General features: G+C 31.7%; 2 protein-coding genes and 1 long non-coding RNA gene across 3 annotated transcripts; 1 reads left to right on the top strand and 2 right to left on the bottom strand.

Moving 5' to 3' along the window:
* The first annotated feature begins 2,133 nt into the window (after window positions 1-2,133).
* Window positions 2,134-3,874, top strand: LOC112012487 (serpin-ZXA). Its single transcript, XM_024044867.1, has 2 exons — window positions 2,134-2,502; window positions 3,077-3,874. The coding sequence occupies exons 1-2, from the start codon at window positions 2,134-2,136 to the stop codon at window positions 3,872-3,874; spliced, it is 1,167 nt and encodes a 388-aa protein (XP_023900635.1).
* A 3,167-nt stretch (window positions 3,875-7,041) lies between these two features.
* LOC112012493 (uncharacterized) lies at window positions 7,042-10,205 on the bottom strand. Its single transcript, XR_002882986.2, has 3 exons — window positions 9,865-10,205; window positions 8,467-8,528; window positions 7,042-7,248 (listed from the first exon to the last, which is right to left on the bottom strand). It is a non-coding gene; the product is annotated as an uncharacterized LOC112012493 (long non-coding RNA).
* A 943-nt stretch (window positions 10,206-11,148) lies between these two features.
* LOC112012480 (cytochrome b561 domain-containing protein At4g18260) lies at window positions 11,149-12,448 on the bottom strand (the record flags this gene model as incomplete). Its single annotated transcript, XM_065775364.1, is given in 3 exon segments — window positions 11,149-11,758; window positions 12,289-12,380; window positions 12,383-12,448. Coding segments are annotated over 3 exon segments (552 nt in total), but the record flags the coding sequence as incomplete, so codon positions are not given.
* Window positions 12,449-13,631: the final 1,183 nt, after the last annotated feature.

The raw sequence follows: 13,631 nt of genomic DNA, 5'->3' as shown, positions 1-13,631 counted from the left end.
TTGATGTTAAAAAAAATCAACCTAAAAAAACTATGCATAAAACAATGAATTTTGGTTCAACAAATTAACTAAATCAAAAAAGAAGTCTAGGAATACAAAAAAATGTCACGGTATTTTACAATACCTTTATTCCTAGCTATGGTGGGTTCTAGTTTGATATTTTATTATTTTATTTTAGAGTAATGCTATGTTCACAATATTTTTATAATAAATCTTAGGTGGTAAATTGTTATTGATTTTAAATTGGGCTAACCATTTATGACCGTATATTTAAAATAAAAATAAAATAAAATAAAATATAAAAAAAAGAATAAAAAGCCAATTGAAGAAAATCGTGCCTAAAACAATGAATTTTGGCTTACCAAATTTGACTAAACAAAAAAAGAAGCCTAGAAACACAACAAAATGTCACACAAAAAAGAAGCCTAGGAACATAACAAAATGTCACAACATTTTTGCAATATTTTTTATTTCCAGCTGTGGTAGGTCCCAGTTTGATATTTATTACTTTATTTTTTACGTCCACAGCACTTTCACAACAAAGTTTAGGTGAAAATTATTACTAGTTTTAAAATTATGCATTGAAAAAAAACAAATAAAAAGACAACACAAGAAAATTGTGCATGAAACCGTGAATTTTAGCTCTCCTAATTTGATCATATATACTAAAAAAGAAATTTAAGAATATAACAAAATATCACAATATCTTCACAATACTTTCATTTTTAGGATCCGAATAAATTTTTTTTTGGAGAGAAATGCTACATCTATAATATTGTTAAAACAAATTCTAAATAACAAGTTGTTATTGGTTTTAAACTGAGCCCACTATTGATATCACTTTTTTATCCATCAAAAACACTTCGCCACATAAAATTTGTTGTACAATTATTATGAAAATGTTATGAACATAGCATTTCTTTTTATTTTATTTTATTTTGATCTATAAGGAACTAAAATTTCAGTGATTGTGAAAATATTGTGACAAGAAGAAAATGTTATAACATTTTCATAATACATTTATTTTCAGTTGTGATTGATCTCAGTCTCTTATCTTATTATTTTATTTTGACCTTTAAAAATTTGACACTTCAATAATTGTGAAAATACTGTAAGAATTTGTTGTGTCAGTATAATTGTGTATGCAGATATAATATTTAAAAGAAAAGACAAAAAGAGCGCAAGCAAAACCAAATTATCAATAATTGTGAAAATATTGTAAGAATTTGTTAAGTCGGTGTAACTATATATGCACATATAAATATAAAAAAAAATAAAATTAAAAAGAAAAGACAAAAAAGCACAAACAAAACCCTCGTACTGTGAGAGAGCGAGAGAGAGAGAGAGAGAGCGAGAGCGAGAGTGAGAGAGAGAGGGGGAAAAAAAAACTAATGAACAGTACGGGTTGAGATATACTATATCAGAAAGGTGCAGAGTGTATAATCAGGGAGTGAGACCGAACTAACATGTTTATATCCTTTTTTGCCAGGTTTTTTTTTCTCTTTAAGCCGTATGAAGTTGAGGATTTAGATTTTGTGCAATAGCATATTGATTACCACTCAATTGTGGGATGTAAAAGTTAAGATAATAAATAAAATTTTAAAAAAAGTATGAGGTCATAAATTTTTTTACCATGTTATTTTTTATATCTCACAACAAAGGGTAATTACATGGTGCATTATTTCACTGAATCTAAATCCATGTAGATCAGTAGATGTTACAATATACTATTGACTATAATATACTATAATTAGGGCTTGGTATGGTTTATGTTACGCTGACATAACCATACAAAGCCCCAATTCCCAAATATACTATTGACTATAATATTGTTGCACTATTTCTCCTATGAGGCTAACCCGTTCTCACATATACAATTAAGCAAGGCCCAAATAATAACATATTTATATTAGGCAAAGTCGGCTAGTGGGCTTCCTGTGCACTAATCCTTAACCAAGTAGAACATTTTTTTTTAAAGAAAACCTTAGCCTAGTAGAACTACCAGTCGGCTACAAAAATCACGCAACTCTACCTATAAATACTAATACAAGTTCACAGATTCTCCCACACACGAAAGTAACCTAATATTTACAAGACTCAGAAGGAAAAGAAGTGTAAGCCTGAAGGAAAAAGATGGAACTCGGTATGCACATGGCTTGGCAACTCGCTCTCAATGAGATCAACCAGGGGTGCAATAAGAATGTCGTGATGTCTCCAATCTCAATCGGCAATGCATTGAATTTGCTGGCTTTTGGTTCATGGGGTCGTACCTTGGAGCAATTTATGCAGTTCCTTGGAGCAAAGAACTTGAATGATCTCAAAGCCAAGTCCATGCTAATGGTTGAAGCTGTAGCACCCACTGAGGACAACAATCAAGGACTAATTCTAGCTTCTCTTAATACCCTTTGGACTAATCAGGCTTTCTCTCTCAAGCCCTCTTTCACGGAGTTTGCCAGAACCGTTTTCAAAGCAGAAGCCCAAACTCTTGACTTTGTTAATCAGGTATGAACTTCTTCTCTGTTTGTAGAGTTTGAGACTTTGTATCATACTATTTGTGGAGTTCTTTGAGTTTAAGACTTTGTAGGTTTTTCTTTGTCAAACAATAGAACCCTTAGTTCTTCTTAGATTAGGATACTGTTTGAAAGACCTTTATTATACGTTTTGTAGTTTTTATTATACTGTTTGTAAAGTTTGAGACTTTTTTGTGGTGGTAAGAGATTTTGAGACTTTTATTATACTGATTGTAGAGTTTTTCTTGAATTGAATCTTTAAGACTTTCTAGGTTTTCGTGATTGTAGTTTTTGCACATATTAAAACTCTTTTTTGCGAGTGCCAAAAGAGTGGCTTCTTCTAAATGCACAAATGGCCTCTTGTTTTAATGCACAAGAACTAAGGTTCACCTACGGTGTGTTATCAAAATGGCTCTCATTAATATCCTTTTCAAGTGCTTTAAGGCACAATAGTTTCCCTATAAGATCACTGCGACAAGATGCTATCAAATATAAACTGTTGTTTGCCACCATATCTCTTTGACAAAAGATTATTAATACTTTTTTACATTGAAATATTTTTGTAGGCGGAGAGAGTAAGGAATGAAGTGAATTTATGGGCAAAGAGTGCCACAAAAGGGCTCATAAAAGAGCTTCTCCCACATGGCGTTATTAATCAAGATACAATACTCATCCTTGCCAATGCACTTTATTTCAAAGGAGCTTGGTTAAATGCTTTTAATGTGAAATTGACTCGACATGAAGATTTTTATCCCCTACATGGAAAACCAATTCGGGTTCCCTTCATGATCGCAGACAAAGAGAAGAAACATTTTTATGGATCTTTCAAAAACTTTAAGGTTCTTAAAATTCCATATCAAAAAGGACAAGATAATAGACGATTCTCGATGTACGTCATTCTTCCTGACAAGAAAGATGGATTACAAGATCTAGTTCAAAATTTCAATTCCACCCCAGAGTTATTTGGTGATTGCTTTAAGGTCGAAGAAGTAAATCTTTCCAAGATGTGGATTCCAAAGTTTAAGTTTTCGTATGGATTTGATGCTTCAAGAATCATGCAAAATATAGGATTGACCTTACCTTTTAAGATGGTTGGGGACTTCATAGGAATGATTGATTCTCTTGAAAGTGACAAAGTTTTTCTCTCCACAATATTACACCAGTCTTTTATTGAAGTTAATGAGGAAGGAACTGAGGCTACAGCTTTGACTTTTGCCCCTCTTCTATGTGGTTGTTCACAATATCAACCTCCTCCACCTCCAAGTTTTGTGGCAGACCATCCGTTCATATTCACGATTAGAGAAGAGATATCTGGGGTCGTGTTCTTTGTTGGAGTTGTACTTAACCCGCTTATGATTAATTGATATTTCTTTGTGCTAAAGGAGGTTTGATGTATCTTTCAAGGTTAAATTTTAAAGGAGGTTTGCAAATTTTAGTTTTTCTTAGATTAGGGTACTGTTTGAAAGACCTTTATTATATGTTTTGTAATTTTATTATACTGTTTGTAGAGTTTGAGAATTTTTTGGTGGTAAAAGATTTTGAGACTTTTATTATACTGATTGTAGCGTTTTTTGTGAATTGGATCTTTAAGACATTCTGGGTTTTCCAAGAAATCAAGAACCCATAGCTTTTCTTAGTTTAGGATACTGCTTGAAAGATTTTTATAACGAATGTTGTGTAAATTTAGAGTAGAAGAGTAAGACTAGGGTTAGGTCTTGATCATGGCGTTAACGGAGTCCTTTATTGCCGCTAATGGTGATGGTCTAATAACTTTGGCTGTTTCAATTGTCTATTTCCTTTCTTTCTTTTCTTTTTAAGGGTAACCTAATCTAAAACCTAATTTTATTATAAGAAGAAAATTAAAACTCTTCGTTAGGGTGTTATGAATTTTTATTTTTAAGAAGAAAGGGTGTTATGAATATGATTATTGTTGTTGTTCTTTTCCATTTTTAGGGGAGGAAGACCAAGAATAACATGAGTTGTTATTTGTTTTGTTGTGGTAATTAAGCAATGATAATGGAAATAGGTGGTAAAGAGAGAAAGGGAGAAGAGGGAGACTTTCTTTTAGAGAGAAAATGTTCTCTTCAGAGAGAGAGAGAGAGAGAGAGAGAGAGAGAGTTGTTTGATGATTTGTGAAATGAAAAGGGCTTCCTTTTTTCTTTTCTTTTTTTTCTTCAGAGAGAGATGTATGGAAATATATCTTGTATAGTTTTTCTTTAATTGACTTTTAAGACTTTTTAGGGATTTTTTTTTTTTTTTTTATGTCAAACAAGAACTGTTAGCTTTTCTTTAGTTTAGGATATTGTTTGAAAGACTTCTATTACATGTTTTCTAATTTTATGATACTGTTAATTGCCTGACATTTAAATAGCTGAAAAAAAAGGGCCCAGATGCATGCACTAATAATAGTTGAAAAAGAAATAGAATCCAGATGTTTAGCAAAATTAGTTCTCCATTCTAATGATATTTTGTATATACAATTAAATGACTGTCTAAACCCAGATGTTTATTTAAATTTTGTATAAGGACTGTCTAAATAATTAATGTAGTTTTTTGCACATATTAAAACTTTTTTTGTGAGTGTCTTCCTTTTTTTTTTTTTTCTTTTTTGCAATAAACAAAAGAGTGGCTTCTTCTAATTGCACAAATGGCCTGTTGTTTTCTTGCCCAAGAATTAAGGTTCACCTACGGTGTATTATCTAAATGGCACTCATTAGTATCCTTTTTATGTGCTTTAAGGCACAATAGTTTCCCCTAAATAAAGGTCACTGCCACAAACTGCTATTGATTTAGAATGTTGTTTGCCACCAAATCTCTTTGACAATGATTGTTTATAATTTTCGACATTGAAATATTTTGGTAGGCAGAAATAGTGAGGAATGAAGTGAATTTATGGGCAAATAATACAACGAAAGGGCTCATAAAAGAGCATCTCCCACATAACGCCACTAATAAAGAAACAATATTCATCCTTGCCAGTGCACTTTATTTCAAGGGAACTTGGTTAAATGCTTTTGATATGAATATATGACTCAACATAAAGATTTTTATCCCCTTTATGGAAAACCAATTCGGGTTCTTTTCATGATCGCAGACACAAAGGAGAAACATTTTTATGTATCTTTCAAAAGTTTTAAGGTTCTTAAGATTCCATATCGAAAAGGACAAGATAAAAGAATATTCTCCATGTATGTCATTCTTCCTAACAAGAAAGATGGATTACAAGATCTAGTTCAAAATTTTAATTCCACCCCGGAGTTACAAGGTGATTGCTTTAAGGTAAAAGAAGTATATCTTTCCAAGATGTGGATTCCAAAGTTTAAATTTTCACATAAGTTTGATGCTTCAAAAATCATGAAAAATATAGGATTGACATTACCTTTTGAGATGGTCGGAGACTTCAAAGGAATGATTGATTCTCTTGAAATTGAAACTTTTTTTGTTTCCAAAATATTACACGAGTCTTTTATTGAAGTTAATGAGGAAGGTACTGAGGAAGCATCTTTTACTATTTTTGATCTTCTTGCAACCTGTTCACAATATGAACCTTCTCCACTTCTCAGTTTTTTGGCAAACCGTCCGTTCATATTCATGATTAGAGAAGAGATATCTGGGGTTGTGTTCTTCGTTGGAGTTGTACTTAACCCGCTTTATGGTTAGTTGATATTTGTTTATGTTAAAGGAGGTTTGATGTGTCTTTCAAGGTTAAATTTGATTGGAGTTTTTTTGCAAATTTTAGTACTTTGGACTCTCTCTCTCTCTCTCTCTCTCTCTCTCTCTCTCTCTCATTTTGGGTGGATGGAGGATAAAATTGTATTTCCAAACCCACTAAATTCATTTAGCTTACTTTTTTAATGAATTTTATACCACTGTGGAGATTAGGCTCTTTTCCCACTTATTTTCCCTTAGATGTAGGTATGAGAACCAATTCTTACTTTCTTTCTTCTTCTTTTTAATGAAAGAGAACCAATTCTTACATTTCTATGTTATGAGCCTAGTATATCATATTAATGATAATGATATGAAATTCTCATAATTACTGGTGTTTGAAAGCTTTATCATATATATGCATCTCCAGCAGCTCTACTACTAATCAAAAGTAAAAGTATTTACAAGGAATGGCCAGTTTTGACTTTGCTAATAAATAAAATTGTAGCTTCTTCTAAATTCACTTGATACGGTTGTTACATTGTTTCTACCTAGCTCGAATCATTTGCCAACCCTAATTAATGTGATTCTATGCTTTGATTTTTTTTTTTCCAATTTTTCTTTTAGTAAGCCAGCCAAATTATTCTAAATAGTCCAATAAAAACTCCATGGCATTTTTCCGACTGGAACCTATCACGTCCCAAACCCGATGCCCGGATTGTGACCATGACCGATATGCTAATATCAAGCTTAAACTTGATGTTAACAAGAACCAACTAAACTTTTTAACAAAAGCTTCCATCTTTCTTTTCTTTCTTATTTCTTATCTTTCTTGATATAAGATTTTTTACTTAATATTCAGAGCATCTACACTGTACTCAAAGAATAACATAATCCACTAGTTATTCAAATTCTAATTTTCACATAATACATTTCTTAATACTTTAAGCTGCACAACTTTCATTGGATCCTAAAATATACAATACTACAAAGCTAAACATCAAAATGCGAATTTGGGATCTATGTTTTTAAAACTAAAACCAGCTCCTTCCAAAACTCAACTAAAACTCCATCTGCTCCAGAATAAAACCTGTTGATTGAAAGAGTGGAAGGGGTGAGATACACAGCTCAATAAGAGTAAGATACATGAGAATTTAATAAGAATATATATAAATCAAATCATTTCATTCTATGATTATTCAGATAGGAGAACCTCTTTTCATGTACAGTATTTACTCTTTATAATTATAATTTATACACTTTTCATAGAAATAATTGTTCTCCTTTTTCGTTTCAAAATAATATTACAAAACTTTTTCAAACTGAATTTCTTTCATTTCTTACAAAGTCACCAAATATAATATTGATTGTTTAAAATCATATACACACACACACACACACACACACACACACATACATACATATTATATATATATATTCTCATTACAAAATAATCATTTTAACTTAAATCAGATAATTGGTAACTTCGTCTTAAATTAGAAACATCTTGACGAATAAGAAAACTTTTCTGTATAAACTTCTTCTCATAAAATATTATAACTTTTATAATCATAAAATTTAACTTTTCTTAAAGAACAGATATCTAATAACTTTTTAACATAAGTTTTCATTAGAAGCTTTATCTTTAAAACACAATAGAACTTTAGAAACTTTATATTTAAAGAACAACTTTTCTTTATAATTTTCAAATAGCTTAATAACTCATTTATAATACATATTAGTCAGTCCAATTGTAAGTCTGTCACAACTTTGGGAGGCTTCCAGCACATAATGCCAAGCATCCAGCATTCCCCACAACGCTAGGTAATTCCAAGATCATATCAAAAAGTATCACCCATTTCGATGTGATCATATCATCAACCATGAGGGTCGGTTGCCATCCTCCACAGTTGGTCGCTCCCAATGAGGGCGGGTAGCAGAGTCCTCACCACTTGTAATGGCCAATCAAAATCTCCATGGAAATACCATGATACTATAACCCTTATTGGCTGAGTTCAGATCATAACAATGGAATAACCGAAAACTATATTTTTCTGATAACTATGCTTTTACATAAATATTTCATAACAGTAGCATATCCATTACCCACTTCATTCTTAAAATATTATGTTTGTGATATAAGTAATAGCATCAATATGCTTAAATCATATACATAAGGTTTCAAAAGCTCACAAACATATCTTTGTCTGAAATATGATTATATGTTATATCTCTAATAAAAAAACCTTTTAATACATAATAAACTTTAAAATAACCTCATGACTTATCAAATACCCATATACCTTACCTGAAAGTTGAGGAACCGAGAGCCTAAAGTCAAAGGAGCTCAAACCTAGGGGCTGGTAACACCTAAACCAAATATCAAAGTTTATTACTATCAATTTTTCCTTATCATAAACTTACACATTCATCTCAAAGTTTATCTCTTAAAATCAGGAAAAATCATAGTCCCACCTTAACAAGATTCCCCAAACACAAGATACATTGATCAAACAACATGATGTACCAAATCATAGAGAAACCATTATTTTAATGTTCATATTTAGATAAATTCAAACAGCTTTAAAATCAATTCAAAATATGTTTAAGATTGGAAGCAATGCTACATGCATAAAGGCAACATACAGCTTGAACAAAACAGCTTCATAAAAACAACAGTTGAATGGTTTAGAACCCCTCCTTTGAGTACTAAACTTTGAGCAAAGTTATATAAAATTTATCTATAATTTAGACATACCAAATGATGAGCATATTAATTTATAGCTCAAATCATTCGCCCTAACTTTAGAATTAAATCCTCAAAGTTAGTTATACATTTACTGTTCACTGTTTATTCCAAAAACACATACTTATAAAATACAAATGGGCTATCAATTCACACCCAATTTTCATGTCAATTTATAGAGCCACTCCTATGGATGTCTAGTAAATTCCATATCATTTTCAGAACTAAATCATAAAACCATGATTTACTAAAAATCATACAAGACAGCATACTCAAATCTGTCCTAATAGAATTTCAATTTACAAATTGCACTATGATTTTTGTATTGATCCAATTGCTGTGAAACCAAATCAATAACAACCAAAAATGTCTTAGATTTCATAGGAAATATCCCTAGCATCCAAATTCATTATATAAAATTTAATGCATAATTTACCATGCGTAAACACAGAATCTACTACAATGACAGTTTTGCAACATTTTCTTGTAAGTTCACAAACAATTATCAAACAATAGTATTTTTATATGAAATTTAATACACACATACTAGACATATTATATAATAATCTCCTACAAGCCTTTTACCCATACCTATCCTAGAAAAATACAGGATTTATAATGACCAAACAGGTTAACCAATGAGTGCAACTCTTAACAAGTTCATAAGGTGCCTATTAACTAACACTCAACAAGCTTCAATTACTGAATCAAGTACACATTCTGCACCTCAATTAGCAATTCCATAAGTTTATCTAGCTATTTTACTTATTTCAATACTTACCCATAACAAATTTTATCTTAGTCTATCATCTTGGAGCACATGCAAGCATAAACAATGACTCAAATCATATTCGGGCAATCAACAATCTCTAGAATCCAGCAATCCCATATACAAATTCATATAACCATCACTTAAATTTAAATAGACAATATATTAAAAGAATTAGACTTTCCCCTTACCCTAGGCACGGTTTCTTGGAGTAATAGAGCTAGAATCACTCTAGCTTTAAGTTGGGAACAAGAGCTTGAGAAGAATTGAAACAAACTTCCTTGTTGCTGCTGGACCCATAGGTGTGAGAGGGAGAGGAGAGTTGAGAGTTTTTCTTTCTTTTGATGTTGGACCCATGGGTTTGAGAAAAGGGACTCAAGAGAGATTCTAGCTCTTTCCTTAAGAGAAATGAGAGCAAAGTGAGGTGAGAATTTTGATTTGTTTGGACCCGTGAGAATAGAGAGGGAGAGAGCTCCTTGGTTATTGTTCTAGTTGCTTTGAGAAAGCAGAAAAAAGAATGAGGTGAAGCTTGTTTGTTGCATGGCTGGCTAGGTGTTGGTCTTTGGAGTTTAAAAGGATAACATGTGTCAACATGCATGTGTAAGTGGAATTACAACTATGTGCTTCCTTTGACTACTTACTTACAACCTTAACCATGTTAATTATAACATCTCATACATCATACCTAATTAAAACACCAACTATGTATCTAATAACTTAAACCACTTAATATAGTTCTGTAAATACTTAGTAAATATTCATAATACAATTAGCCATTCAATTATTTATAATCTTTACAATTCTTATTCAGTGGCATTATAAAATAATATGTTTATTAAATATTATTCTATTAATTATAGAAAGGAAATGACTTAAAATAATAATTAACTATTCAAACACATAGTTTAACTATAAAGTTGGGTCGGGATGTTACAGAACCTATCAAAACATGCAACATCAAAGTGTCTAATCAGAAAGTATGCAACCAAATCTTTACTGATAAAAAATAACTATTTGTGATCATGGAGCTAGCTCTTGCCTCTTATTTGATTTTACAAATTAAGTTTTAATACAACAAGAACACATGTTCCTTTCTCAAAACGATGACGAGTTTTATTAATGCTAAAAATTCCTAAACAATTTCCCTTGTCAATAATTAATAAAGGAGACTAGTGCATCAGTGGTTTAGAAGTGGTACATGTTTTTACGTATATGGTGCATCATGCTATTTGAAGTACTGCATTCTAATATTCTCTCATAACACGCTTCAAAACAGTATTACACATAAATATGCTTATAAACTTCATAATATTCTCAAACAAAGCATTACATAATCTCCTAACAATTTCATATCAATAAACGTCCAATTTTGTAAGAATCTTGTAACTCAACAGATTGGTATCTTCTAATATTTTCAATTGAGACATTAAAGATTCAAATCTCCTCTCCGTCGTAATTATTAAATTATCCCAAAAAAAAAAAAAACCACTCAATTTAGTAATCCCATAATATCAAACATATAGCTACAATATACATATTTATGTACTTACACATAAAAACGAAAATCCTTGGACATAATTGGATGCACAATCCGTACTCCACTTTTAGATGCATGCACTCCATTAGTGTAATCTTTTGTAAGTTACATTCCACATGTATAAAGTGCATGCGTCTAAAACAAAGCCAAATGATCAACCCAAAAGAAAAATTATAGCAAAAAAAGATAGTATAAAGAATCCCTTGTTAGTCAAACAATTCATAAGTGCATTGCGCTTGCCACATGGTTCAGGCAACATCTCCTTTTGGTTGAACCTTTCAGGAATTTCTTGATTCGAAAGTGTGATCGACAAATCGCCTAAAGTCACACCTTGCTTTTGCATATACTCCCATTTGTCTTGAAAGAGGTAAAAGAAAGCAATGAAAGAGACCTCAGCTGCGAAAAGTATAGTCCAAAGGGTTGTGCTCCTTGATGTTTTCCTATTGTATGCATTTAAGCCTGTGTAAACGTTGATGATCCCCACCAGAGAAATTATTGTCCCAAGTATCCAATGCAACATATACCACATACCCCTTTCTTTCTTCCCCCTGCCAAAGGAGGGAAATTTAGATATGCATAAATAAACAAGAACTTGAAATAATTTAGACTTTGTCGTTACAATTTGGCATTAATATTTGAGAATCAACTATAACTTGGTGAGAGACTGGTTTCTACAGTGATTGAAAAAAGGGTTAATAAAAAATTGACCCTAAACTACTATGAGGGTACTTTCCCTTTCCACTCCAAACTATGAAAACTTGTAATTAACAACTATAAAAATTTACAAATTGCACCATGTAGCTTGATTGACTATTAAAATTAACGATTATATATAAGTCACATGACCATTAAAATTAAATTCCCTATTTTTCCTTTGCAATCAGTTAATGACAAAATTTTTGTGGTCATATATAATTTACACATGCTAATCTTACTAGTCAATCAGGTTATAAGGAATAATTTGTAAAATTTGTTATAAGTGTTCATAATTTAGAGTGCAAAGTGCATGTACCTCGAAAACTATCATAATTTTCTACAATTAATCCAAAATTGTATATTAAAAAAAAAAATGAAATACCTTTTAGGCCTGAAAAATCCAATAAAGACTTGCACCCATATGACAACATAAAGTGCTAGACCTAGTCTTTGGTGGCTGTTATCAAATGAATTCTAGAATTTTTTTTTAATGACATGACAGCTCCGGCTGTGGCAAGAAGCACTGAGAGAGTATCTGTTAGATGAAGGGATAGAATTTAGCACATAGGAGGCGAAGGTTAAAAACCAAAACAGAATAATGATCACTAGTGGAATAACTTGAAAATTTTCTCCTTTTAATTCATTTGAATCTTCAAAAACTAGTGCCTTAATAATTCCTAGACAAATGGAAAAATTCGTAAATGATTATGATATAGTGGAAAATTAACAGAGGTATCCTTTTAGTGACAGTAGTAGTTTGTTTAGTTCTTATAGAAATTATGATTTTTTGCAAACTCAATAATAGCAAAAGGAAATAAATTGGTTTAGTATACAGGATCTTATTAAGGTTTAGCATACCCAAACTCATGAATATGAATAAAACATGATTACATCAATGACAAGAATTACATAATCAAATATAGTTAAATTAGTTCGACTTAACTGTTTCAAAACCGTGTGCCACAAAAAGGGTTGGATTTTCTTGAGTAGACTGTAGACAAACAATTTGGCACGGAGTGACTAGTTTGCACAACCAAACCCAAACAAACAAGTTGCATCAGAATAATGACCCACATAATCTCTTTACTATACATTCTTATTACACTGATTTGAACTGTTAAAAACCCAGCCCCAATCAACCATTTCCAAGCTAATTAAAACCTTTGACCTTGTGTTTCTCATTTATTACAAAATGTATTTCAACATAACAAACTCTGTGTACTGAACCAGAAAGAATTAAAACCCTTACTTACCTAACAAAACGCTTGTGTTCGTCATTGTCCAATGTCGCAGCTACTCGGCCAAGCCCCAAACCAGCTATGGCCCTTTGCTTCTTTGGCATGATCGACGATACCGTTAGCCATCCCAGCGATTCCACCACCCTTGTTGTCTTCCTCTTACTCTCCTCACCTTTGCTTCTTTGACACTTGATTTGCTGCTACTGCTTCTTCTGGGTTCTGGGCCTTCTGGCCAACGGGAATTTTTTTTTTTTTAATCTGTCTGTGGCGAAAGAATTAGAAGCAATTTTCTTGTGCGAAAGTGGGCAGGGCCATAACAAATAAAAAAATGCATTAATGTGAGTTCGCCTTTAGATATGAGTTCGCCTTTAGATATGAGTTTTAGTGGGCCTAGCTAGATGCTTGTACAAATTGTAATAAGAATAAATTGGCCTATGTTGTAAAGTCAATGAAATATAAAGACAAGAGAAAGAAATATTAGAGTGAA

Source organism: Quercus suber, unplaced genomic scaffold, assembly GCF_002906115.3.
Source record: "Quercus suber isolate HL8 unplaced genomic scaffold, Cork oak 2.0 scaffold_110, whole genome shotgun sequence".
NCBI lineage: Eukaryota > Viridiplantae > Streptophyta > Magnoliopsida > Fagales > Fagaceae > Quercus > Quercus suber.
This window is presented reverse-complemented; position numbering and strand designations above follow the sequence as displayed.

What these genes read in the sequence shown, in the direction of transcription:
- LOC112012487 (XM_024044867.1), top strand. Translation starts at nt 2,134, where the DNA reads ATGGAACTCGGTATGCACATGGCTTGGCAACTCGCTCTCAATGAGATC. An exon ending in CTCTTGACTTTGTTAATCAG is followed by an intron (nt 2,503 to 3,076) that starts GTATGAACTTCT and finishes ATATTTTTGTAG; the next exon opens with GCGGAGAGAGTAAGGAATGA.